This window comes from Meles meles, chromosome 21 (genome assembly GCF_922984935.1).
Source record: "Meles meles chromosome 21, mMelMel3.1 paternal haplotype, whole genome shotgun sequence".
Lineage (NCBI taxonomy): Eukaryota > Metazoa > Chordata > Mammalia > Carnivora > Mustelidae > Meles > Meles meles.
The window spans coordinates 43649800-43677759 of NC_060086.1; the positions used below are offsets into that span (position 1 = coordinate 43649800).

The window sequence follows — 27960 nt, forward strand, 5'->3', positions numbered from 1 at the left end:
CAGAGCTGAATTAAGTTTACTGTACAAAGAAAGGAAAACCGTCCAAAACGAGCCCAAGAATGGTGTGTCAGACAGCAGCAAAGGGTAGTGTTGATAAAGTGAACAAAGGACTGTCCATGTCCTCGAAACAAAGTCTGTGTGACTGGGTTCAAAGTCCAAAGAAAGGGGTGCCCCCAACACAGGCGAGACAGGATAGGTGTGGCCTCCCCTGCCTGACCCTGCTAAAGCCAGGCCTCATCCGGGACCCCCAGCACACCGGCCGCGGCCCCCATCCTGCCTTCCAGACACGCAGCACAGAAGAGTCCCAGAGCCCAGCGCGGGGCCGTGAAGACGAGGTAGAGCTGAGCACCAGTGTGACCGGTGGCCATGTCGCCAAGCGGGCGGCAGGAGGGGCTAGCCGGCGGGGTCTCCAGGAGCGGCTCGGGTCCACTGCCGGGATCAGTCCTGGCAGCATCACGAAGAGATGCGTCAGACCAGTTTTAGTGATGTACGACGCCAGGCGAGGAGCAGCTGTGGGCTCACACCCCAGGGTGGCCAGGGCAGCTGGCGAGAGCGGAGTCCGGGTGGCCCGGGGGACAAGCAGGCAGGCTGGCGTGCACAGGCACGGCACCCCGCTGCCCCCACCACCTTCTGGGTCTTCTCCTCCGAGGGATAGGAGTGTCACGGGAACGGGGGCGCAGAGCCCCACCCCGTCTGAGAAACACCAGCAGTCCCACGGGAAACCGAGTCCTCACCAGCCCTGAGCCCGTCCACGACACGCAGGACGGTGTCCAGGGGGGCTGGCGGGAGCCCACGCAGCTGCAGCCACACCCAGCCACTGGGGCCACAGCCGCCGCCGGCCATGCTGGGGTGCGCCCTGGGCCCCCACGCTCTCCAAGGCTGGCACATGTGCCCCCCCGCCCCCCACCCAGCCCACACACCGCACGTGAAGTGTCTGTGAATTCCAAGGTTGGAGCCCCGACCAGGACTCCTCTCGACCTCTGCCTCAAACCCCCTCCCGCTCCACATGTCCCAAATCCTGACCCGACCCCGCCGCCGACAGGGCGCACCATGCAGCCGCGTGGAGGCTGCCCTGCCTGCGTGTTACAAATGTACAAAACGGTGAACATCTTCCATATAAATAAGGAAGGGCGCCAGGATCCCCTGGAGGCTGGGGCTGGGCAGGGCCACCCCCGGGATGCCTCCCAGCCGCACCGCACGGTGGGGCCCCATGGAACCTGTCTGGCTGCGACCACCGGCTGCATTGTGCACCCCCACACTCCCTGGGAGGCGGCGTGGCCACAGCCCTCCCTGACACGGCGCCCGGCCCAGCGCCCGGCCAGACGCGTTCCCCAAGCGCGAGCCCTCGCAGAGCGCACCGGACGGCGGGCACCCAGCCTGCCCGCTACGAGATCTTGCAGTTGCTCCTGGAGCAGTTCTGGGGCGGGCTCTGGGGCGGGCGGATGGACTTGGACCTCTTGAGGCTGTTGCCCTTGCTGCTGCCCCCTGCCCCACTGGCCAGCGAGTAGGAGCGGCCGTGCATCATGACGGCATTCATGCCGTTGGCCATGGAGAAGGACTTGAGGTGGCTCTTGATGGTGACCGGCAGCGGCAGCTTGTCGATGAGGTGTACGGGGGTGCAGGACACGATGGCTCGACAGCAGAGGTCCTGCAGGCTGAACACTGCACGTGGGCCAGGCCGCGGGGCAGAAGGGAGTCAGACGGCAGGGGGTGCGGAGGTCAGCCAAGCCCTCGGGGTTCCCCTGCCCTGCACCCTGGACGCCCAGCACACCACCCCAGTCGCCATGCCCTGGCAGGAGATGGAGGCTTCTGACCACCCCGGCCCTTCCAGCAGCTCAGGTGGGACGGGGCTCAGGCTGAGGGACAGGCACGGCTCCCACCCCCGCTGCAGAGAGGGCATCCTGCACGGTCCCCTTCTGGAACACCGGGACCCCACACAGAGCTAGCTCAGCCACCCAGGCACTGCGGAAGCCGCGGAGGAGACCCAGTCTGTTTCCACTTTCTGGCCCACAGCTCGGACAGCCCCTTACCTCGGTTGGGCCTCCAGATCTTCTCCATGCCATGCCTCATGAGCACGATGCGGGAAAGCTCGGTGAAGGACTCGATGACATTGAAGTTGCACAGTGGACTGACCTCAAAGAAGGTCATGCCATTCTTCTCTGCGTAGGCGCGCGCCTGCTCTGTTGGGACTTGCCGCTTGAAGGCCAGGTGCAGCCGGTTCCCAACCAGGATCCGGGGAACCCCAGGCGCATGCTTGGGGGGACACAGGTCTCAGCAGAGGCACGACACAGGACACCCCCTCTAGGCACTGTCTCCCAGGTCCCAAAGTGGGCAGGGCCCTCACTGTCCATTCTGTGGCCATCCAGTGTTACGGGGACACAGAGCGGAGCCCTCCAGGCTTCCTGCTGGGGAGGGTAGTGTGCACACCTGGGAAGGGCGACCCTGGAGGGCTCTGTGCGGGCTTACACCTACCTCATCGATCTCCTTGATCCACCGGTCTATGCCATCGAAGGACCAGCGGTTGGTGATGTCATACACCAGGAGGATACCCTGCAAGGGAGACGCAGGCGTCAAGAAGCCAGGGGCCGCCTGGATGGAAGATGTCCTGCTCCGGGCACAGTGTGGGCCGGTGCACCCAAGGGCCACTCCCTCCCAGCACAGGGGACACCTGGTTCCAGCCACCGGCTTTCAAGCCGACCGTGCGGGTCACTTGCGGGAAATCTTGCCGTGAGATCCCGCCATGTTTCCGAGGCACAGCTGGTACGGGCTCTGCACGCATAGTCTGGCCAGCTCTGCACCCGCCTCCTTGCGGAGGCCAGGCTGTGGCATGGACGGCCTGCACGTGGGCCGTGGCAAAGCGGAGCTCCGGGCTCAGTGCTGCCCCCCGCCCCCATCTTGGGCACTTGGCTGGGACAAAAGGCATTTTTTCAACTTTTCTGTTCCAAACACACTGTAAGCATCAACCTGCGATCATTTAGAAATCACTCAGGTGGGACAGGCAGTCTACGCAGGTCTACAGGTGCGGCAGGCCCTGCCGACAGGCCCGGCAGGCAGACGGCAGCTGGGTCCCCCGGGCGCTGGGCAGAGGGGTCTGCGCTCCAACCCAAGCTTGCGGAGCAGGACGCCAGGCACCGCCACAGGCCCCCTCCAGCCGGTGGTGATCTGCTGCCAGGATCGTCCTGTCACATCCCTCAGAGACCCATCAGCTGGAGCTCAGGTCTGGGCTGTGTGCACCTGCACGGCTCGCCCGGCCTCCCTGCCCCGGACGTCTCGGGGACCCATCACGAGCCTCGGAATGGCAACAGCACCGAGTGAGGGTAGCTGCCGGCCCCCACCTGTCTCCGCCCCCGGAGCGCCATGCCCAAGCAGGCCCAGGACCCACCCGGTCCCGCCCCAGCAAGGCTCTGTTCAGCCTGTGCCCCCATCACACACAAGAGAGTGCCGCTGAGATCTAACAGGGCACTCTCCACCTCCAATGAGCCTTTCCTCTCCAATCTGTCCCCCCAGTTCTGGAAGACAAGTATAGCTCTGAGGTCTTGTAAGCACGGAGGTCAAAATCCCACTCTGGCTGGAAAGCCTCCAGCAGGGCAGCACGGAGCCACCTGCCCACCAGGAGGGACGGCTGGGGAGGGACACTCGCTGGGGAGGGAGAGTTTCCAGGACAGGTGGCCACAACCGCATGAAGTCAAGGGCTAAGACACACATTTCGAGGGCCCTGGAGTCAGAATGGACAGGTCCCGAGACCAGCTGGGTGTGAACCCTGCCGTCTGGGGCGCAGGGAACAAAGCCTCCAGCTGGAGTGCAGTGAGGGCCCGCCACTGACCCTCCCACCTGGAAATAGCCCTTCCAGAAATAACCAGAACTGTGCCTCCGTGGGGCGCCTGGGTGGCTCAGTGGGTTAAAGCCTCTGCCTTCGGCTCGAGTCATGATCCCAGGGTCCTGGGATCGAGCCCCCCACTGGGCTCTCTGCTCGGCAGGGAGCCCGCTTCCTCCTCTCTCTCTGCCTGCCTCTGTGCCTCCGCAGGGTGCCTGGGGGCTCAGTCGTTGGGCGTCTGCCTTCAGCTTGGGTCACGATCCCAGAGTCCTGCGATCAACCCCCGCATCGGGCTCCCTGGTCAGCAGGAGCCTGCTTCTCCCTCTCCCACATCCCCTGCTTGTGTTCCCTCTCTCGCTGTGTCTGTCAAATAAATAAATATAAAAAAAAAGAACTGTGCCTCCACGTCCCAGGACTGCGAAGGAAGTCGAGCTACGGACGCGGCACAGCGATGACCCCGCGCAGGCCCTGAGAGGCACCGACACACGGCGACGCACGGAGGAAAGCGTCCGTGCACAACCACACGCTGGAAGGCCGGGCAGGCCGTCCTGGCTCCTGCTCCCCTGTGTGAGGCTGAAATGCTCCCGCAAGCGGACAGAAGCTCCTCCCTCGGGCCCAGGCGTCTGCCGTACCCCTCGGCCGAGGGAGAACCCCTGGCTGCCCCTCCCAGCTGGCACCGACCTTCAACCACCACCCCTTCTGGGGCGGCCCCAGTCTGACAGCACGGGTCTGACGGAGGAGCTGCCCACGCACACCCGTTACCCCTGCCCCCAGCGGCCAGCACCCCACGCCAGGCTCGCGCGGCAGGACCGTGGCGGGCGCGCAGATCATTTCTCCCACAAAGAGCCCCCGGGCCCTGGTCGGTAAAATCCCTACAAGCGGGCCCGCGGGCCCAGGGGCTGGTGCCCTTATTCTATGCAGGTTATTCCTACTGACTCAGGAGAGCACACGTGTGTGTCGGGGAGGCAGAGGGAGACTCTCCAGCAGACCCCCACTGAGTGTGGAGCCCAACGTGGGCCTCGATCTCACGACCCCGAGCTCATGACCTGAGCTGAAACCAAGAGTCTGACACAGAATGGACTGAGCCCCCCAGGCACCCCCAGGTCACTCCTTCTGAGCCACAGCCTGTCCCTCAGAGGAGGCAGGGAGTCTGGTGAGTTTGGACAAACGAACACCCCGTGCCAGCGGCACCCCGACCCAGGTGCTTAACTGCTGGCACACTTTGTCTGCTCCAGCCCCCAGGGAACGGCCATGAGGGACAGCCTCTGCCTCCCCCCAACGAGCAGCACGGACGGTGGGAGCAGCTGTCAAACGGCAGCCACGTGCCACCCCACCTGGGCAGGGACAGGTGGCAAGCCTGTGCCCCAGCAGCCCTCCATTCACAGAACCTGGGAGCCCTGGACCACTTCCCACAGGAAACCCCTTTCCGTGGAAATGAACTGAGCCTTCTCTGACCAGACCAGTGCCTGGCCATGCTCAGCCCAGCACCGATCCAGCTCAGCCCAAAGCCTTCCCGAAACAACCTCCCCCACCCAGCACCCTCCTTGCACTGAGCCCGGGGGACCCCAGTGGGCAGTGCCAGCCTCCCAGGGCCATGAGTGGCCACCTCAGACCCCAGGAACAGCAAACATGGGCCACGGAAGAAAGCACCCATGGCAAGAGCCCCAAGACAGCCCTGCTGCAGGGCAGATGACAGCAGCCGGGAGCTGGCCAGGGGCTTCTGGGACCGGGACCCTCGGGGAGCTGCAAGGCCTCTCTCTGGTCCTCACGAGGGTAGGAGCTCAAGGAGAGGCCCCAGTTGTCTGGGCGCAGTCCGCTGCACACGCAGGGAGGGGCCCCCGGCAGACCCCTGCACCTGCTCACTGCCACGACCCGGTGGGACCGGAGACCACAGGCGCTCACAGCCGCCACCCGCCCCCGCCCCCTGGCCAGAGATCTGCCGTGGGCCGCTCCGGCCCCAGAACCAGCGGAGCCAAAGCAGGACGCGGGCTGACGCTCTAGGAGAACAGACGAGTAACGCGTGATCCGGCAACCGCGCCGGCTCCTGCTCCCCCCGGGGCACTCCCAAGTGCGTGTCTGCTCGGCCCCCGGCTGACGCTCGGCTGAGCCCAGGGACCCAGCACCACACCGGAGGGGGCCGGCCGCAGCTCTTCACCTTCCTTCCGAGGACAGAACAAATACTGTAATGCGAGAGGAGCACAGCTGAGCTCCCAGAAGCCGCTGGTGCACAAGGACCCCCACAGCTCACGTCTCGTCTCACGCACATAAAATCACACGCAGGCCCCTCCTTAAGGGAGAGGGGCCCGGGCACTGTGCTTCTGGGTGCCTCGGCTCTCCCCACACTCGCCTGAGGGGCTGTTCCTGCTCCTTCACCTCAGCCCCGGTGCCGCCGGCACACTGACAGACGCCCCACAGCTGTACCCTCACCCCGGGTCCTCCTGTGTTCCGTCACGAAGCAGCGGCCGCTCCCGGAGGGACCACCGGCGACACAGCTGCCCTGCAGGGCGCCCCCGACACTGGCGGGGGAGACTTTGGACAGGTGACATGACCAGGCCAGCGGCACGGCTCACACTTCTGGGCCAGCTCCCAGGACAGGAGCCCCCAAGCCCAGCTGGAGAGACTCTCCTGGAGAAAGGGATGGGTTGTCTGCTCCTGTCAACAGCTACGCAGACTCGGTCTGACTCCATCACGGACAAAGTGTCCCTCTGGCTTCCCAGGTCCCACAGAGCAGAAAGAGTGGCACGGGGCGGGGGTGGGGGCGTGCTGGACATTCGTCGCTGCTCACGAACATTCGTCGCATGGGGCTCCTCCCAACCCCAGCCAGAGTGTGTGCGGGGTACCAGGCAGCCCCTGCAGCCCGCACCCCACATGGCCAGGGGCCCCTGCCTGCCGTGCACAGCAGGTCTGACGTCAGGAGTCTCCTTGGCAATTCCAAACCCTGGGGGGTCACAGCCTGCCCTGCAGCACAGATGAGACTCCTGCGTCCACACCGCTCAAAAACGACACGGCAGTGAGAGCCGAGAGATGTGAGCACACGGCCACCTTCCTTCCTCCTCCAGCCTCGAACCATACGCATGCTGGCACGCAAGCATGTTGGGGGGAGCCAGAGGACACAGAAAGGGGGGGGGTGTCCACGCCTGTGCACACTGCCCAGCCCTGCCCTGCTGAAGACCTGCGGCAGCTCCTTCCACGGCGGCTCCAAGGCTCAAGCCCTGCCATCCTAGTCTGCGGTCCAGGCCGGCCCACCCTGGAGCCACCAGGCAGCCCTCCATCGGCAAATCCCAGTCCCAGGACGCAGAGAATTCACCTCTTCTTCCCAGGGGACCGGGTGACTGAGCGGCATGCCCGAGGGTCTTGGCACACATTCTCTGGTGCCTCCTACAGCAGGAGCCACGGGAGCCGATGGCCACAGAGGGTACCCGAGCTGAGATTCCCAGGACGGTCCGACAGCGCGGCCGTAGGGGTCACCCCAGGTCACGGCACCACACAATCGCTAGGCTTACCTGTGCGCCCCTCGAGTAGGACCTGAAGATGGTGCAGAACCTGCCTTGGCCCGAAGTGTCCCTGAAACACAGAGGGTTGGGGGGCGCGGCCCGTGGGACCCCAGCGTGCCCAGCGTCCTCCCTGCGAGGCACCAGCACCCCCAGCCCGTCCACAGCACACCCTGGCGGACCTCCGTGGGTCTGGGTGTCTTGGAACCTTGCCCTGCGGGGCTGGGGAACCCTACCCTGCGAGAATCCCCGCCTCCCGCTGAGGTTCTGGAAAGAGCTTGCTCTGGAGCCCAGAGAAGGGTGATGGCAGAGGGCCGTGGTCACGGTGGAGATGACGTTTATGGGCCAGAGTCAGACCGTGCAGCCCCGACTCCTGGTTTCTGCGTCGGAGTCCGTTCCACGGGGACCCACTGTGCAAACGGCTGCTCCCGTCAACAGGACTCCTGACTCGCCTTGGGCATCATGCAGGGACCCTGGGACACTGCGGTCCCCGCCCTGGCACCTCACCCCGCAGGGCCTGACTCACCAGAGCTCCAGCTTCACGCGCCGTCCGTCCAGCAGGATGGTGGTCGTCTTATAGTCTATTCCTGGAAGGAAGCAAAAGGCAGCTGCAGGCAGCGTGTGGGGACAGGCCCATGAGCACCCACCTCCCCAGGGCCGAGGGCGGTGTCCACCCCCCCACAGACCCTTCCCATGGCTTCAGCCCAGCAACCCAAGCGGGCCACCCCGGTGTGGCCCCAAGAGCCCGTGCCGGGTGCTGACAGACGTGGTGTGGACGGAGGCTCATCTCCGTGCCGACCTACTTCATGTGGGTCCTGACGCCGGCTTCCCAGCGGCTCAGCGTGCCTGGGTTCTTGGGTTCACCGCAGCCCCCGGGTATGGACGACTGGAGCGTGCCGGGAGCACGAGGAAGGGCCAAGTAATCTCTAATGCCGTCTTGGGAGCACTCTCTGCAGAAGCCACACCGGCCCCAGCTCCAGGTTTCACTTTTTTACTCCTTTACGGGACGCAGTCAGTCCGCAAGAAGGCGGTAGGAGAAGGGACGCTTTGCTGACGCGCGACATCTCCCAGTGGCCTGCGGCCACCAGAGACTTCCCGCAAGCTGTGTCTTCCCTCCCCGACTTCTAAGCCTTGGAGAAGCTCATCAGCTTCCTGGCTTTTTGTAACACTTGCTCCAGGAGGGCTTGAGAATGGGCTTTCGTTTTAGGTTTCTTTTTTATTTTAAGATTTTATGTATTTGAGAGAGCGAGAGCGTCAGCAGAGGCAGGGACAGGCAGAGGGAGACGAAATCCCAATCAGGCGCTGCACTGACGCGCGGCTCGATCTCGTGACCCTGAGATCAGGACCTGAGCCGCAACCAAGAGTCAGACACTCACCTGATGGGGCCATCCAGGCACCCCGTGGTTTTTGTGTGTTTCTTAAAAAATGTTACATATGTCTGCGTGTATCTGAGAGCCAGAGCAGGAGCACGCACAGGAGCAGCAGCGCAGGGAGAGGGGGACGCAGACGCCCGCCGAGCAGCCAGCCTGCCGCGGGGCTCTGTCCCAGTCAGCCCTGAGATCCGAGTCACGCGCTCCCCTGACCGAACGCGCCAGGCGCCCCCAAAATGGGCACTTTCAATGCAGGTGTCGTTGGCACACGCGCCGTGTGCCCCCAGCACCTCCTCTGTCCTTCTGCCAACAGCCAGCTGCGCGTGAAAACCCGGCTCCCGTGTGCGAGAGGACATGGACGGCGTGAGAACGGAACTGACCGAGCGGGAGCAAAGGTATCCGATAAGGGACTGCCATCCATAACACAGAAAGATATGCCCAAACAACAAAAACCACCCGATTAAAAAATGGGCAAAAGACCTGAACAGCCATTTCTCCAAAGAGGATACACACACGGCCAATTCGCACGTGGAGAAGTGTTCAACCCCACTCGTCATCGGGGACTGCCACGGTGAGATGGCACCGCGCACCGTTTAGTTACAAGAAAAACAAACAGAAAATCACAGGTGCTGGTGAGGGGGTGGGGAAGGGGGCGGCCACATGGAAACGGGCTGGTGGCCCCAGGTTGCTGGGCACAGAGCTGCGGTTCCACACCAGCGCTGCCCGCAGCATCGCTCACAACCGCTGAAAGGTGGGAACAGCTCGTGTGTGCATCAGCAGACCAAGGGTCAGCGGCGTCGGTCCATGCACTGGACAATCCGCCTGAACGGGGCGGACACGCCAGGGCGGGCTCCACGGGGGGCGGGGGCACCCTCGGGGGCGGCGGTCAGACAAGCCTGTTGCAGGGAGACAAACTCGGGGGCTTCCCCTTCTCCAGGCTCCTCCCACAGTCAGATCCCTGGAGACGGACGGTCAGCGGAAGTCCCCAGGGGCGGGGGCGGGTGGGGCGGGGGCAGTTCCTGGCCATGAGCTTCGGTTTGGAAAGATGGAAAAGCCCCGTGGATGGACGGTGGTCGTGGTCCCATGGCGGCGGGAACGCGCTGCACACTATTTGGAGCTGTGCAAAACCCCCAAAGAGGGAGGATCTTCCATGGCCCCACGAGGCCTCCCCTACATTCCGCGGCCATCCTAGACACAAGAACCAGAGGCAAAAGCCTGAGCTTCCGCCTCACACTTGCCCTAATTTCAGATTGTGAGGGGCTCGCCTCAGGGTCTGCAGATCGGGCCGGCCCTACCCTCGGAGGTGGCAGGGCACCGTGCCCCCCAGCCCTGCCAGGAGCAGCCCCCACAGAAGGCTGAGCAGCCTGTGCGAGGGCACTGAGGGCAGCGGACAGCGGGGCCCAGCTGCGGACGGTGCGGCCGGGCCGAGAGCCCGTCCGCGGGGCACCAGAACATCAGACACACCCTCATCCCCATGCCCAGACCCGCACAAAAGCGTACAGGGCACTTTATAAAGTCTTCGAACACCAGACCAACAGGTCCAAAGAGAGGCCGTGCCCTCAGCAAGGACACGGGCCGACTGGACGTCCCTGCTTGGCCGGCGCCCGCGAGTCCTGGTCTCGAGTCTGCTGCTGCAGAATGCGGTCGCGTCCCCCTGCCTCACCCCACCCGTCCGCAGCACCCAGCACCTCTCTGAAAACCCGTGTGGAACCCAGACCGCGCCGGAAGCCCGGGCGTGACCGCGAGAGCGCCATCCGCGGCGGATGCTCCAAGGACCGCCCGGGGGCGCAAGGGGCTGACCAGGCCTCCTGAGCGCCCGACGCCCAAGCTGATGGTGGCAGCTCACTCGCAGGGTGCGGGAGTGAGTGACCCAGTGACCCAGGTGGGGTGACCCAGTCTCAGGTCCCCACACTCTCTGGACAGGCACAGGGCACCGCGATGCCAGCGGGCCACAGCGGCTCTGCTGATTCCTGAGCCTTCCTCCGAGCCCGCTGTTTCTCCGACAGCCGCTGGAGCCTGGCACCGGCCCAGGGTCTGGGGGGTCTTCCCGGGTCGCTTTCGGCGACTCCAGCTCTCCCCTCCACCCGCTCGGCTGACACGGCGCGCGCCCCGGCCCAGCCGGCAGCTAGTTCTTCCCACTCCCACTTGGCGCCTCCCCCGGGGTCCTGGGAGCTGACCTCGGCCATACCGACCTCGGCCACACCGCTCCCCTCCGCGGCTCCTCCCATGCTGCCTCCCAGAGCTCTTCCCGGGCCTCGGAACGCTGCTTCCCAGCCACAGCTCGACCCTAGTTCTCGCACCCAGTGCGCCTCTGCCTCCCGGGCAACGCCAATGACCCGCCGTTAAGGTGCTCACACCGTGGGGGCGCTCGGATGCCCACCGCCCCTCAGAGGCCCCCAGGAGCGGCCGCGGTTCCGGCGACTCTGCTCGAGGGGGGCTCCTGACAGAGCGGCCGGGCACCTCAGGGTGTGCGGAGGCCGGTCGCCTTGGACTGGGGGCTGTCCCTGCAAAAACCAGCTGCTGCCTCTGGGCAGCTGCGGACACGACATGAGCACCTGCGGTGGGGCCGGTGGGGGGCTCCGCTGCAGCCGCTCCTCCCAGGGAGCAGATCTCCCGTGTCCCCCCTCAGGTGGCTGCGGTCCCAGCAGGACCGGGGCACAGGGTCCCTGCCGGCGCCTCCCAGCCAGGCTTCAGGCCTCCGCCTCGTCTTGGCAGCAGCCCGGCGTCCCGCACAGCCAGCCTCTCTCCCCCAGGGAGCCAGGAGTTCCTAAGAAGGTCTTTTCTGTTGTGTGACCGGGTTTCCCAGGGGAGTGGCAATTCCCGGGACCGACTGGAATCCCCCGACTGGAATCCCCACCTCCCTCCCTCCCAGACACCAGGCGCTGTTCCGGGCAGGCCCACAGCGGCACCCGGACCCAGAGTGACAAGGATCCCTCTGAGGAGGCCCAGGCCCGGGACCGCAGCTGAACGGCCATGCACATGGCCACCGTGCCCGATGGAACAGTCTGGAGCCGCGCAGGCAGCTCCGGCACCCGGTGGGTACCGGTACACGCGAGGCACGCCCGGCCCTCACTGTGCGCCCGGACCCCACGTGCGCCAGGTGCGAGCCTGTCCGACACCCCCACGCAGACGCGGCGCGGACGCCACCACCTCGAGCGCCACGGGTGTCTCGCTGGCTCCGACTCTTACAAGTTCTTCACTGTGGGGAAAAACCATCTTCCCCAGGAACACCTGCACTCGGTAATGTCTGATGTCGCCTCGTCGGCGTCCCTGGGTCCGAGCACGGAGCACTCAGGACGCATGTCCCACATTTAACGTGCCCTGTAATGTGCGTGCCAGCTCTGCGCGCGGAGGGGAGGGATGGCCTGTCCTCCATCTCATGGCCTTTCAGGACAGCACTGGCCCCAGAGGGCCTGACGCGGCTGAGGACGGCACCTGACGCCACGTCCCCGCACCCCAGCCCCGCCCTGGGGGACACCACGGAGGCCGCAGGAGCAGGAGCTGTAATCACGGGCTGCTGACCGGTGTTCTCCGAAGAGACGGGCCAAACAGGAGGTGGAGGAGGAAGGACCAGTCCAGAAAAGGTGACGTTAAGTTTCAACTTTCCGAAATGCCTGTTTTTGACAGTCACCCCGTTCCCGGTGGTTCGGGGGGTCCAACAAGACGCCCCTCCTGCTCGCAGAGACCCACCTCACCAGGCCCTGTGAGCAGAGCTGCGGGCACGCGCAGAGGAAGGCTGAGCACTCCCCTCCGTCTCCCCCGGCCCCTCATCCATGGGAGGGAGGCATCCACGGCCGGTCAAGGACAACCCGGAGCTGAGCCGTGCTGTCCCGTGGGAGTCAGCAGACGGACAGGCTACAAGTCACACTCCCCACTCCACTCCCTCCTTCACAGCTTCACCAGGGCTCCCCCGCCTGTCAGCACGGACTCGGGACCGCCGGCCTCCAAGAAAACGCACGGTCACTAGAATGACGTACCGCTCACGGGGAGGACGCACAGAGCGGAACGCGGCAGCTCTGGCCATCTCCCCGTCGGCCTCACTGGGTGTGCCCGTCGAGGCTGTGAGCTCAACGTTCCACTGCTCAGAGTGCAGACCAGCAGCACGCCTGGCTGGCCTCTGGGTGCGGGCACTTTCCACACGCCTGTCAGACCCGCCTGAAGGGAGAGAGCAAGGAAGGACGTCACCTGCCCAGACAGGACATCAGCCACCACCCTTTCTGTGCCAGGTTCGCCTTACGGAAAAACGGAGACATCAAAGCGTAGTTACGTAGCTACCTCCCAACACGATTAAAGGCCACAGCACGCCTTTTTTTTCTTTTCATTTTATTTTTAAAAGTTTATTTATTTGACAGAGAGAGAGATCACAAGCAGGCAGAGAGGCAGGCAGAGAGAGAGGAGGAAGCAGGTTCCCCACTGAGCAGAGAGCCCGATGCGGGGCTCGATCCCAGGACCCTGAGATCACGACCTGAGCCGAAGGCAGAGGCTTTAACCCACTGAGCCACCCAGGCGCCCCCTTTTTTTTCTAAAGTGAGTTTTACACCCAGCATGGGGCGTGAGCTCACAGGGACGAGAGCTGCACCTCCGCCCACAGAGCCAGCGGGGCGCCCAGCTCTGCCTCCGGCTCCGGCTCTAGTCACGACCCTGGGGTCCAGGGATGGAGCCTCCCTCTCCCTCTGCCCCTCCCCCACCTCATGCTCTGTCAAATAAATAAATAAAATCTTCTGAAAAGGAAGAAAGAAAGAGGTGAGAAAACAAAAAGAAAGAGAGAAACGGAAAGCCCTAGCTGGTGTCCTCCTCTGGAACTGGAACACCAACCGGTGTCTGAGGGGGAGGAGGCCAGTCCCCACAGGCTCCCCCCACCGTAGAGGCTCCTGACAGGGGAGAGGATCCCCAGTGACGCTGGGAGTGCCCTGGGAAGCCAGCTCCACCCCTCCCATGAGGCAGGTCACCCACTGAGCGGGTTCCAGCAGCGACACGTGGATGGGCGACCCCCAGATCTGGCCTCCCAGGAAGGACAGCGGGAGCCGGCTGTCTGAGCCAGGCCGCTGTGCACATCCAAAAGGACGTCCAAACGCAGGGGAGGCAGCTACTGCTTCTCCGATGTTCCTCCCTGGGGGGCGGGGGGCGGGAGAACAAGCGCTCACTAGTCCCAAAGATAGACAAGTGGAGGAGAAACGCTAGGGTCTTCCAGGAGCTGAAAAAGCCGCCGTAACATAGAGGGACGCACACGGCAGTCGTCCCGACGGGCCCGACCCCGACAGCCTCCTGCACACACATGCGGCCTTCAGGCTTCCTCCTCCAAGCAGGGGGCCGCAGCACACGCTTATGCCCCGGAAACGCACCTCTCGCCACCCAGCATGCTTGGGGACATGAAAGGGAACTCCGCATGTCCCTGTTGACAGAGGCAGCAGTGAGCAACGAGGCAGGCACTCCTGTGTGGGCACAAGGTCCCGCGTCCCAGCGCTCATGCCCCTGGGGTCATCGTACAGCCCTCCCCTAGCGGCCGGTGGGAACGAAGACCTGCTGCCTTGGACAGATATCCCTCTGAGGTCCGTTACGTTGGACTGTCTCCTAGGCAGACTCTCTGCCTCGCTGGTTCTCCGAGGCAAGCCGCCCCACGCGGAGTCTGTGTGCCTGGGAAGTGAGCCGGCGGGTACTGCCAACAACCCCCACAAGCCTGGAAAGGATTCTTTTTTTTTTTAAGATTTTATTTATTTATTTGACAGACAGAGATCACAAGGAGGCAGAGAGAGAGGGAAGCAGGCTCCCCGCTGAACAGAGAGCCCGATGCGGGGCTCGATCCGAGGACCCTGAGACCATGACCCGAGCTGAAGGCAGACGCTTAAACAACTGAGCCACCCAAGCACCCCCTGAAAAGGATTCTTAGGGACACTTGGGGGGTCAACTGGCCAAGTGTCGGATTCTCGATTACGGCTCTTGCCATGATCTCAGGGTCGTGGGATCCAGCTCCACGCTCAGGGGGAGTCGGCCTGAGATGCTCTCTCCCTTTGACTCTGCCCCACCCCCACATGGACACTCACACTCTCTCAGATACAGAAATCTTCAAAAAAAAGGTTGGGTCAGGGGCGCCTGGGTGGCTCAGTGGGTTAAGCCGCTGCCTTCGGCTCAGGTCATGATCTCAGGGTCCTGGGATCAAGTCCCGCATTGGGCTCTCTGCTCAGCGGGGAGCCTGCTTCCCCCTCTCTCTTTGCCTGCCTCTCTGCCTACTTGTGATCTCTCTCTGTCAAATAAATAAATAAAATCTTAAAAAAAAAAAAAAAAAAGGTTGGGTCACCTGGTAGCTCAGTGGGTTAAGTGTCTGCCTGTGGCTCAGGTCGTGATCCCAGAGTCCTGGGCTTGAGCCTGCCGCAGGCCCCCTCCTGAGCAGCGAATCTGCTTCTCCCCTTGCCCCTCCCCTTCCCCGTGTGCACACGCACACTCTTCCTCTCTCTCAAATAAATAAAATCTTTTGGGTTTTTTTTCCTTAAAGATCTCATTTATTTATGATGGAGAGAGACAGCGAAAGAGGGAACAGAGGCAGGGGGAGCAGGAGAGGGAGAAGCAGACTCCCTGCCAAGCAGGAAGCCTGACACGGGGCTCGATCTCAGGATGCTGGGACCATGAGCCAAAGGCAGATGCCCGATGACTGAGCCACCCAGGCGTCCCTCAAATAAATAAAATCTTAAAAAAACAAAAGGATTCTTTCTGTTCCAGCTGACCCCTGACTGCATCCCAAGAGAGACCTCGTGAGGACCCAGCTGAGCTGCGCTGGGTTTCTGACCCACAGAATCTGCTGGGAAGTGGGTGCTGCTTTAAGCCCCTCATCTTGCAGTAATTTCTTAGTCGGCTTGGGGCCACTGTGCCAGCGTTCCATCATCCAGAGATGGGCTGCTCATGCTCCAGGGGCTGGAAGCTGGAGACAGGGCGCCAGGAGAGCAGGAGTCCAGGGAGGGCTCCCGTCCTGGGTCACCAACAGCAGGGGCCAGGGGCTCTCTGGGGCTCTCTGGTGAGGGCACTGACCCCATTCCCGAGGTCCCACCCTTGTGACTCAGTCCCTTCCCAAAGGCCCCACCCCTGACCATCACCTGGGGGAGTTCCGTGTGAAGACAGGAACCCTGGCAGACACCGACACTCAGTCCAAAGCAAGAATGAAGACCAGCGGGGTCTACCAGAAGCGCAAACACGCCCTCCTCTGACCAGCCACCCCAAATCTACCCAAACCACAACAACACAGACAACTTTCCAGGGCGGTGCGCTGGGCAGAACAACCCCCCAAGCTGCCCCTGCAGGTGTCCTCCCTCTAATCCCCGGAACCTGCAGCAATGTACCCTGCAAGGCGAAGGGACCTTGCAGGTGTGATTGCGGGATGTGCCTCGAGACGGTAAGGGTCCTGGGTTATCCGGGTGGGCCCGAGGTCATCAGCAGTCCTTAAGATGGGGACTCCGCGCTAGCTGAGTCAGAGAGGAGGCAGGAAGAGGAGAGACTCAAAGCCCAGAAGGGCCTGACCTGGCTTTGAAGACAGAGAAAAGGGAAGGTGAGTGAAGCATGGGGGTGGTCTCCAGAAGCTGGGGCAGCCCTGGTGCACAGCCAGCAGAGACACGCGGGTGGGGATGGGCCGGAACAGACCTCCCTGAGAGCCTGCAGAAAGGAGCGCCCGCCGCCAGAGCGCGGCTGCACGGTGACGTGCTGCAGCAGGAGCAGGGCCGGCGTCGCTGCAGGAGGCAGCGGAGGGCGTCTGCTGTTAGCACACGGGGCCCAGAGTAAAGCCCGCCCGCTGGGCCGGCAGAGCAGCAGGACGTGAGCCCTGGGACCCAGCGCTGTCCTAAAGAAACAGCGTAAGAGCAAAGTGGACAGAACTCTCACCCGCCCTGGCCTCGGGACTGTCCGAAAACCGTGGAGGGGTGACTACTACGGCTGGACACACCCTACAACTCAGCAGCCCCACCCCTCAGGGTGTCCCTGACACACACACACACACATGCAGGCACATTTTCACAGGAACATTATTCAGAAAAAACCCAAACATGAAAACGTCCCAAAGTCTCTGTGCAGAAGAACAGGCAGGGACACCGCAGTCCGCACAGAGGGTGCGCGGCACCCAGGACGCAGTGACAAGCTCGCCACCACACCGCCGCGTCTCAGGGAAAACGGAGCGTGTGTGACTCCAGGAACACCGGAGAAACACCAACTAGTCTGGAACGGGAACACGGGCTGGTCTGCAGGGACCCCGGGGCCGAGGCTGGTGATGCTTTCTCAGGTGTGCCCGTCCCAACTCTCAGAACTGCAAGTGTGAACTGGACCCGGGCTCTGGGCTCATAAATTACACTGCGAGAGCTGACTAAAAATAACCCAAGGCAGGGAGTCGGCCGTGAAGCACCTGCCTTCAGCTGAGGTCATGATCTCGGGGTCCTGGGATAGAGCCCCGCGTCAGGCTCTGCACTGAGCAGGAAGCCTGCTTCTCCCTCTCCCTCTGCCCCTCCCCCTGCTAGTGCTTTCTCTCTTTCAAATAATGAATCTTTTTTAGAAAAGAAAAAAGGCTGACAACATCAAACTCTGGCCGAGACCTACAGCAACCGGACCGCACACATGTTGCTGGTGGGCGTCCAGCATGACGGACTGCAGAGCACAGCTGGCCGGTTTCCCGTGAACTAAGCGCGCACACACTTCGGAATCACGAATGGGTTTCATACCACTAAATCACACGATTATGAATGGTCAGCACAGTACACGTATTTACCACCAAACTGAACTTTTTCAAGTTTTATTTATTTAAGTCATTTCCACACCCAATGACTTTGGGGCACAAACTCATGATCCAGAGACCAAGAGTCACACGTACCTCGGAATGAGCTGGCCGGGGCCCCCACAAAAATAAAAAGTTTAAAAAACTGTACAGGGACGCCTGGGTGGCTCAGTGGGTTAAACCTCTGCCTTCAGCTCAGGTCATGATCTCGGGGTCCTGGGATCGAGCCCCGCATCAGGCTCTCTGCTCAGTGGGGAGCCTGCTTCCCCCCGGTCTCTGCCTGCCTCTCTGCCTACTTGTGATCTGTCTATGTTAAATAAATCAATAAAATATTTAAAAAAAAAAAACTGTACAGACTTCAGGTGCCTGGGTGGCTCAGTCATTAAGCATCTGCCTTCGGCTCAGGTCATGATCCTGGGGTGCTGGGATCGAGCCCCGCATCGGGCTCCCTGCTCAGCGGGAAGCCTGCTTCTCCCTCTCCCACTCCCCCTGAGTGTGTTCCCTCTCTCACTGTGTCTCTCTCTGTCGAACAAATAAAATCATAAAGACAAAAACAAAACAAAACAAACTGTACAGATTTGTACAAGAACATTCATACCAGCATTCTTCACAGCAGCCCAAATCAGGGAATGACAAGTGACCAGAGCCGACAGGGGTACAGAACTGCAAGGGAACGCTTCTCGGGAACAGAACAGACGGCTACGCGTGTGCCCCACGTGAGTGAGTCTCACACCATCCTAGAGAGTGACGCAAACCAAGAGCACACAAGACTCAATTTACAGGAGGTTCTGGAGAGGCAAAAGCAACCTTACAGGGACCCGAAGCCGGCTGAGGGCTGGGGAGGGGGCTGGTCTTCCAGGAGCCACGAGAGAACTTTCAGGGGGAACTGGAAACGGCCGGTACCCTGATTAAGGCAATGGATATACAGATACGTGCCTGTTAGAGCTCCCTGAACTCTGTACTCAAGATGGGGCCACTTCATTGCATTTAAATTGTATCTCAATAAAACTTATTTTATTTTTTTAAATTTTTTTAATATTTTATTTATTTGACAGAGAGAAATCACAACTAGGCAGAGAGGCAGGCAGAGAGAGAGGAGGAAGCAGGTTCCCCACGGAGCAGAGAGCCCGATGCGGGGCTCGATCCCAGGACCCTGAGACCATGACCTGAGCCGAAGGCAGAGACTTAACCCAATGAGCCACCCAGGCGCCCCAAAACTTATTTTAAAAAAGGAAACCCACAGGACATTGACCTGCGCGGAGTTTAGGTTAATAGGTTTCTGACCACGGGGTTCTGCATACAGATGGGAACTGTTCGCGAACACCCGTCCCCTAGCACGCTGAGCACACAGACGTGGTGGGAACTGGGACACGCCGTGAGCTCCTGTCCTCCTCCAGGCCCGAGGCTGCCCCCACGGCCCACATACGTCTGTCGCTGGAGAAAGGAGGCGGGGGGGGGGGGGGGGGCGCCTGATGAAGGACAGAAAAGGAAGCAGAAGTTACCTAATGAATTTCAAAATGCCTTTCTACATACACTCCACGCTGGTTTCAGGAGAAGCTCTGGGGCAGTTTGTGGACGGGTTTCCTAATAAACCAGACCAGACCAGACCACGGCAGAATCCTTCATGGAGAGCAAGCATGCTCTGCGGACAAAACATGGCAAAATTCAGAACACTTAACATTAAAGAAAACAAACACACACACAAAAATTACCCATAACCCCAAAAGTCAGAGATAGTCACCGTTACTGTTTTCGTGTGGCTCCCGGTTCTTTCATTTCACACACACCTGTACATGATGACGTTAGACTCTGGCGGCTTAACGAGGCATCAGAGCTCTCCTCAGGCCCTCGGATGCTCGCTGTTCCCAAACCACCACCTTTAAAGGCTCTGTATGTGAATGTACCGTATGACCCTTGAGGGTTTCAGACTTTTCATTTCTATGCTTATCAAAGAAAAGAAAAAGAAAAAGCACCGTGATTGTTTTTAGCGGTGTCCCCTGTCCTTCCGCAGGAAAGACACCCACCGACTCTCGAAGGCTTGGGAGAGCACAGCCAGCAGACCACTCCGGACACACTCCGGGCACACTCTCCGGGCCGTGCACCACCAGACTGACTCTGTCACGCACCGACAGGTGACCCTCCATCCCCCGAGTTCAACGTCTTTCAGTCTGCTTCTCATGAGAGCCCCCTTCTCTGTGTGCCCGACGGACTTCAAATGAGGAAAATCCTCCTGAAAAGGCTACAACCACCAAGGTGTCCTCACTTACCCAGGGATCTGGTCACTGCTGGACCCAAATCAAATCATGGCCAGCGCCATTGACCAAGACAGCTGTGAGTGTGACAGTCCCCAGGACCTCTGGCTCGCACGGGAGACCCAGCTCAGACCGCGCCACGGCTTCTGCAGCTGACCCGGGACCTGGCAGCTGTGCTCAGGGACGTACGTCCTCCCTGTCCAAGCCGTATCCGTAACAAAACCAGACCCAGCTCCTGCCATCTTCCTGCCAACGTCAGACCCAGAAATGACCAGACCACCCCATGAGAGGTCCCCACGTCCCCGCCGCCACTCAAGGCCATGCACCGTGTTTCAAGTCTTGACAACATCACTTAGCCCACTAGCCATCCTCACAGACCTGCTTACTAGGCACTCACCTGACCTCAGCTGTCCGGGAAGGGGCAGACGGGCAAAGACCCAGCTCGCGACCCCAGAAACTACTAGATGGCGCGCAGGCCCGTCTCGATCACAGCAGCGCTGCCCATCTGGGAACCGCAGTGCTCTGCTCGGCCCCGTCCACACGGCGTCCTGGGCTCACAGACGTGTGTATCACCAGCCAGGATCTCTTCCAGGGTCCACGTGGACTCACGTGCCCAGAAATCTGGCAGCTGGATGTCTGCACCGCGACACTTCTCAAAATCCGTCCAGTCCCTACCCGCTCCCAGGGCTCTCTGTTCCCGCTCAGAGACGCCGGCCTCCTGACACCAGGCCCTCCGCACTCCTTCTTGGTGAGGCCCCTCTCGACCTTCCCTCCCTCTTCGCCATCCCGCAGCCCTGCTTGTCTGAGCAGTGCCCGCCCAACCCGCACAGATCACAGCGCCCTACGAATTCCAGCCAAAGGGCCAGACCCCTCTGCTCCACAAACACCCACCAGCTCGAAGGGCCAACGCTCGTCTGGTGTCCTCGGGTCCCCGCCACACCCACAGCTGCCAGGTTTACGGGGCCGCCTCTGTCCCCCGTCCCTCCCCGACCCTCCCCCCCCCGAGGACGCACGCCCAGAGTCAACAAGGCACTCGACACTCCAGTCTGGGCATGATAGGAGACAGCCGGTCATTACTGGGCCTACAGGAGCACAACCATGAGAAGCAAACCTCGTTACACAGACGCCTTACCCGACTTTCTCCAATGGCAGATGGCAGTACCCGGAGCCCTGTGGCCCCAGGCCCCACAACACCCACTGCCTGGGCCTGGCTCCAACTCCATCCTCTGCCTTCTCCTCTTCCTCCCCACTGGCCACGGCCCCAGACCAGGGACAGGTCAGACGCAGCAGGACGCCAAGTACCCGACGCACCCCGCCCACCCACTTCCTTGGGCCCCACTGGGGTCTCTGCTTCCCGAAACACGCTTCTGTTCACTTCACCCAGCGAGCCGCACTCTTGCGAGTGGGAACGTGACACCGCACAGCCCTGGTAGAGAGGCCACTTGGCACGGCCCTGTGCTGGCCACTGAGGCCTCCGTTCTCTGCCCGCCCGAGCTTACGGAGACCGCTCAGGGTTCAGATGCTGCAGCTGCCGACTCCGGGACAACGTGGGCAGGGCCAGGCCACCTCAAACGGCCACCCAGCCCAAGGAGCTTCATCTGAAGCGGGCACAGAAGCCTGCATCTCCCCGCCTGCCTCCCGGTCAGACTGGGGGAGGCCGATCTTCACGCCACACACACAGCAGGTGAACCCCTGGCCAACGGGGCGCTAGGAATCCAGCCCCGCGCAGACAGCTGTACCCGCGGCACCCTGTGGCCTTCGCGAACCTTCTCTGGAAACTGGGGGTTTGCTGCCCGGGTCAGCAGCTGACCCTGGGTGCTGTCGGGGCTCTGCTCTGCTGCTCGCGGCCAGGAGGGAGCCAGGCAGGGCTGGAGCAGCTCAGTGGAGGGAGAACAAATGGGCCTCAGTGACTGTCCCAGGCCCCAGGGCGGAGGAAGGAGGCAGCCGCAGGGCTGGGGAGGGTCTGTGTTGAGAAGTGGGTCACCCCTGCCAATCAGCACCAGGTGCCCAGTGGCCAGACTCGACTGACAAAGCCTAGAAAGAAGCGTCGACCAGGAACTCAGTGACCAGCTGCCAAGGCCCAGGCGAAGGGGGTCTGGGGAGACGACGGGCGTCAGGCCCCACGCGGCCCACGGCAGCTGCTCTCTCAGCTCGTCCGAGCCTTGGCTCCTCACGCGCCAAACGCGGCGCCGACGGTGCCTCCGTCACAGGACGGCAGAGAGGACTGGCGGATGGAGAGAGCACGGGGGGCCCAGCACTGTGACCCTGCCGGGCACACGTCACACTCCAGGCCAGTAACCCTCTTTGGAACCTGGCATCTGACAGAAGAAAGGCAAATCCCAGTAAATCGTGCAGAAAAACGGCCAGAGTCCAGAGACGAGCACCAACCACACAGAGTAAGAAAAGGGACGACGAAGGGTTGTCCAGTGACCCAGCGACCAACACCAGGTTTCTGTCAACACACTGACGCCGCACGCAGGCTGCTCGCTCCTCTGGGACACACACCAGTTGCTGTCTCCGGGGCGTACACCTCATGCCAACACCGGGACGAAACAGCAGACGAGACGCCACAGGCACACTGTCCAGAGACCGTCCTGACTCAGGAAAACAGCACGCTGGGGCACCTGCAGAGGCCGTCTCTCCTTGGGAAGCCAACTTCCAGCTGGCCGGAACCGTCCGTGAAACACCATGGGGACGTGGTGACCAACGGCCCAGCCATCGGGGTGCTGAAGTGGGCTGAAGCCACGCTCCGGACCGGTCCCATGTGGGCACGGCAGGCACTGTTTGGTCCTACAAAGGTCCGCAGCCAGCAGGCCCCAGACACTCCCAGAGACGTCATGCTTGCCTGGCTTCGTCCGTACCCGCCACAAACACCTCACTCCTCCTCCCTTCCCCGCCCCGGACGCTGGGCTCAGAGCACATGGGCAGCTCCCGGCACACGGACCCCAGAGGAGCAGATACGGAGATGGACTCGCGTCCACTCTGGAGTCCTCTGGGACGCGGGCCTATCCACCACGGCACATTCTCCTCAACGTGAAGGTCTGTGGGAACCAAGGTGCTCGGCGTGTCCCTGCCCTAAACGTTCACGACCCCCAGAGAAGTGGGAACAGGCCTGTGCACCGCAGCAGGACACTTCCTGGGCCTGGGAGTATCCAGGAGTACCCAGCATGCGGCCCTGGGGCCGCACACACTGCCCACCACCCCGGCGGGTGACCTAGGGGTGCCCTCCGGGGTACCAGCTCCTCATAAAACATGGGCACCTCCTTGCAAAGCGTCCTATTACCTCCCCAGGAGGGCAGGGGCCTCCTCTGAACCACTGCCGTGTACCCCGAAAAGAGAACTCGAACCTCCTGAAAGGAAGGCTTCGGGTCTACAGAGACCCGTGAACACAGCGCACACGAGCGTGACCAGACAGCCGGGGCCTGCCGCAGGCGCCCCCGGTGTGGCACACGGTCACAAGCCGCTGTCACGGCTCCGGCGCCGGCCCGAGAAGAGGCCGTCCGATGACTCGGGGTCTGCAGAGCCGGGAAGACGATGCGCGCTCACGGACCTGTCCGAAGAACGAGCTAGACGAGCCTCGGCCGCGGGCGAGCAAGCAGGCCGGCCCGAGGAGAAGAGTTTGACTACACGTCCTTCACCAAGTGGGGGTTTCCCTGCCACGGGTCATCCGCTCCTGCGAGCCCCCGGAAGGCCGGGCAGAACACAAGCCCGGAAACGCGCCGAGGGCTCGTAGCAACGAAGACGACGGGGAACCGCAAGCGCGTCCTTCGTAAGAGAACAGAGACTTTCAACTCGCGCGCTGCGAACCCTGGAACCAGCTGCCCCAGAGCTTCCAAAGCCCTCAAGAGTCGCCCTCAGGAAGCCTCCGAGGGACAGAAGCAAGGGCCCACCCAGCTGCCAGCTTCCCCCGGTACAGAGCCCTGGCCGCTGGGCCCCCCTTGTGCCACGCACACGCTAACCTCCAGGAGCCGAGACCCGGGATGGCACTCTGCCCTCCGCTCGGGGCCGGGCGATGGCCGCGACCCGCGCGTGCACCTCCCCTCGCCACTTCTGGCAGACGGCCGGCGCGCTGGACCAGCTCGCGGTGACTCGGACCGCTCCGCTGCCTCAGGCAGGTCACCACCTTCTCGCTACCGGCCACAGCTCAGTCAGTCACCACGTCGCCACCCGACACGCGCCACCCGACGCCCAGGTCACCACCCGACAGAGAGCACAGGGGCTGGGCCCCGTCTCTCCAGGGAGCTCGCCACACCCCACTGCACCCGCTGACCCTCAGAAGCCTGTGGCGACGTTCCAGGAAACCACCGCTGCCCCAGACGAGGTCCGGCCTATGCCACCCGCCCCCCAGGACGGGCGCTCCGGGGCGCGATGGCACCACGGGAAACGCAGCTCGCCCACTCGCTGTCTGAGGCAGGGCAGACGCCTCTGACCGTCACTGCCCGGCATCCACTGAGGTGGCGGGAACGGATGAAGGGGCCTGTTGAGGACGCAGCCGAGCTCTCCCTCCCCTAAGAAACCCAGCGCGCCCCGCTTCTTGCCGCCCCCTGTGAGGTGGGGCTGAGAGCTCGGGGTTCAGGAGGCGGCCCGTGGCTGAAGCTGCCCCAGCGGGAAGGGCGTCCCGCCAGGGCAGGTGACCCGGCAACCTGGACGAGCCCTAAAATGAAAGGGTCGGAGAGGCCGCGACCTGTCGGCAACAGCTCAGCCGACCGCAGGTGCCGCAGCCGCCGGACAGGACCAACCGGAGTCCCAGACACAAAGTAACCAAGGGTGTGGACCACAGAGGCCGAGGAAGTAAAATCAGGGGAAGGTCCCGCAAACCGGCGGCCGGCGGCCGGGCAGACTTCCTGGTGCCCTCGAAGCACGGCGTGCGGCGGGTCAGGGCCCCATCACAGGGCGGTACTGACCTCCCATTCGGCCTCAGCCGTGGTGCCTAGGGGAAGGCGGAGAGGGGCGAGCTGGGCGCGGCTGCATCGGCCGCGGCGCTGACGACGCCACCCACGGAGGAGCGGGCGTCTCCTTCCACGCGAGTCCCGCCGGCGCCCAGCCCGGCTCGGAGGGGCCGACGGCGCGCAGACACCACGGGCCACACCTGGCACCGCTGCCGCGAGCGCCGGCGGCCGCGCCCTCGGGGCCTCCCCTCCCGGCTCCGCAACACCCCGCTCGCACGCACCCTGCGGGCCGGGGTGGCGGTGCCCACGCGGCGCGGCGCTGCTGGACTCCGGGGCGCACGGCGGAGCCGCCCGCCTCGGTAACGGCCCGGCTGACCGGCGGGCACGCGGACGGCGAGCTCGGGGCGCAGCCGCCCCCGCCCGCCCGCGCCGGCCTTACCGTTGCTGTAGGCGTACGGGGACTCGGCCGCGCCGTCCTGCAGGCTCTCCAGGATCTCGCCCTTGCCCACGTCGCTGTCGCCCACCAGCAGGAACTTGAGCAGGTAGTCGTAGCTCTTGACCGGGCTGCCCTGCGTCCCCATCCTCGCGCGCGCGCGGGCCGCACCCGCATGCCCGCCGCGCCGGCCGCGGGAGCAGGGCGGGAGGAGGCCTCGGACCGACCTGCGGGGCCGGGGCGCGCGTGAGCGGGGCCGGCCGGCGAGGCCCGGGCTGGCGGCGAGGGCCAGGCCCCGCCCGCGCCGCCCTCCCCGCCCGCGCCGCCCGCCCCCGCCGCCGCCGCCGCCGCCGCCGCCAGCCTCACCTCAGCACCGCTGCCGCCGCCCCGCCGCTTCCCGCACGGCGCCGCGCAGCCCCGCCGCCCCGCCCCCAGCCCGAGAGCCGCCATTGGTTGCCCCCCGGCCGCGCAGGCCCATTGGTCCGTGCGCACGTCCTTCACGACCGTCCGCCCCCCCCCTCGCCGTTTCCCACACTCCACCGTTAAGCCCCCGGTCGCCCCGCCTCCATGCCGTCGCCATTGGTCGCCCGCCGCCGCTTTCACATGGCCATTGGTCCGTACGCACATCCGTCACGACTGCCCGCCCCCACCACTCCCTACTCAGCTTTCGTTGGGGGGAGATTCTGGCCGTCGCCGTCGCCGCTGGCCACTCGCCTCCGGGCTTCCCGGAGCCGCTGGTCCGCCGGCACGTCCGCCAGCACCTCTGCCATCCCCGGCGCTCCCCGCAGGGCACCCGGAGTCACCAGCAACCCTGCTCTCTGCCCCCCGCAACAACTCGGCCCTTGCCCGCCCCCTCCCCGTCGCCATTGGCCACCGCTGCCGATCCTCCCGGAGTCACTGGTCCGCCCGCACGTCGATCATAGCCCCTCTAAGCCCGCCCCTCGCCCCGTGCTTCCCGCCCCTCGCCCCACACGCTCACCAATCAGGAGCTTGGGACTTCGGGTTGTTTGCATACGCCCCCTTCCCGCGGGCGGGAGCGGGTGGTGGCTGTGCCCGGCCTCACTGTCCCGCCAGGGATGTGACGCGGCTGGGTCCCGGAGGACGAAGGCCCCTAGCAAGCCGCGGCCGCTGCTCCCGCAGAGACCCCCGCGAGGGTGGCGAGGCGCCTGGAACTGCGCTCTCGGGAGCCGCCCGCCCCGCGGTGGGGCGGGGACTGGGCGTGGCGGGCTGGGGCCGACCAATCAGCCCTCGGAGAGGCCCGGAGGCGGGACTTCCGCTCCGGGCGGGGGCGGGGCCGCCGGCTCGACGCTCGGAGCCGCCCCGGGGGCCGGAGTCCGGCGAGTAAGGCCGCGGGCGCGGGCGGCCGCCTGGTCCGGGACGCTAGCTTGCGGCGCGTGGTCGCCACGGCCCGCCGTGCTCGGGTGTCGGCGGCGCTCGGGCCCGAGGGCTGCACGGCTCGGCCCCCAGGGGCTCGTGGCAGCGGGGCGGGCGTCCCGGGAGCGGCAATCCGCGGCCGCTCCCAGGAGGAACGGGCGGTCGTTCGTGGCGGGCAGCGATGCGTGAAGGCCCGCGCGCACGGCCGAGGGCGCCCTTGCCCGCTCCGGACGGCGACTCCCCCGTGCGGCCGGCAGCACCGGCCGCCCGCGGGGAGCAGCCCTGCCGGAGCCCGCGCGTAGCCCGGTCCGCCGGGATGCGAGCTCCGGGACGGGGCGCTGCGCCCGGGCGGGTCTCGGTGCCCACGCTCCCGCAGGCCGCTCTCCGCACGCAGCCGCGGACTTTGTCCCGCTCGCGTCTGTCCGACGAGGACGTGCAAACGTAGGACGCCCGGTAACGGGCGACTCGGGGGTTCGGGTGAGAGTGCCGGCCGGCCTGGGGGCTCGGCTGCGGGGAGACGGGGCTCTCGTCCGCGCACACTCTGACCCCGGTCGTCCGGCAGCACCGCTCCAGCGGCCCGAGGCCGAGAGCGGTGGGCGAACGCACAGGGGGCGCGGTCCCCCCAAAAGGAAGACGTACTGGTCGGCGCCCGTCCCACTTGGGTGAAACCCCCCGAACGGCAATTCCATAAAGCAAATGAGTGGCTGCAGGTCCCCGGGGAAGGCGGACATGGTCAGTGACGGCGTATTTGACATGGGGTTTCTTTCTGGGGGGACGTGAAGCTGGCCACGGTCATACTGCTTGGGAAAGTTACTAAAAATGATGGACTCGGCAGCTCTCTCTGCCCACGGCCTGTCCCCAAGCTATGACGAAAACACTTTTTTTCACCATAAAACAAAAATCACTGAATTGTGTACACGAAATGGGTAAATTTTATAATATGTAAAACATGCCTCAATAAAGCTGTTAATAGGGGCGCCTGGGTGGCTTCATTGGTTAAACGACTGCTCAGGTCATGAGCCCAGGGTCCTGGGGTTGACCCCATCGGGGACTGCTTCTCCCTCTCCCTTGCTTGTGCTGTGTCAAATAAATAAAAAATTAATTAAATCTTTTTAAAAATAAAAATAAAGCTGTTAAAAACAAGTAAGTGAAAAGAATTAGGTGTCCAACGGGAGCTCAGCACAGCCCTTACCAGGCCAGGTGCTGAGTGCTGTGTGGGCAAAGAGGCCACAGAGACGCAGGCCTGTGCGGGGGCAGCATGTCACAACCACCTGACCCAGTGCACAGCGCTGAGGACAGCCCTGCTGGCACGTCTTCCCAGCAGGCAGGGAACAGGTTGGGTTGCAAGAACTTTCTTCCCAAGGGGTCACTGAACCTGGGCCACGGCTCCAGCAGCAGGTGGCTTTCAGAGAGCAGACCCCAGCCCAGCCGGAGAGGCACCACACCGAGGGACCCCACCCCCGCAAGCTGCGGACAGCCTTTGCTGGGAAGTGTGCCCGCGTGCACAGGGCCAGTTCATTTCAGCCCGTTGCCTGGGGAGCTTCCGGATGAGCTGGTCCCTCGGCTGGGTGAGCAGCACCTGGGCCTCGCTTCC

General features: G+C 63.5%; 1 protein-coding gene across 3 annotated transcripts; it reads right to left on the bottom strand.

Annotated features, from left to right (window-relative positions):
* RAB40C (RAB40C, member RAS oncogene family) lies at positions 1-26107 on the bottom strand. 3 transcript variants are annotated; one of them, XM_045992934.1, is made up of 7 exons: positions 25972-26107; positions 24999-25219; positions 7832-7892; positions 7318-7378; positions 2473-2550; positions 2031-2253; positions 1-1662 (listed from the first exon to the last, which is right to left on the bottom strand). In XM_045992934.1, the coding sequence occupies exons 2-7, from the start codon at positions 25138-25140 to the stop codon at positions 1385-1387; spliced, it is 843 nt and encodes a 280-aa protein (XP_045848890.1). In that variant the 5' UTR covers positions 25141-25219; positions 25972-26107; the 3' UTR covers positions 1-1384. The 3 variants fall into 3 exon arrangements, with proteins under 3 accessions (XP_045848890.1, XP_045848888.1, XP_045848891.1); XM_045992932.1 differs by lacking the exon at positions 25972-26107 and adding an exon at positions 25653-25887; XM_045992935.1 differs by lacking the exon at positions 25972-26107 and adding an exon at positions 25359-25408.
* Between the last annotated feature and the right edge of the window lie 1853 nt (positions 26108-27960).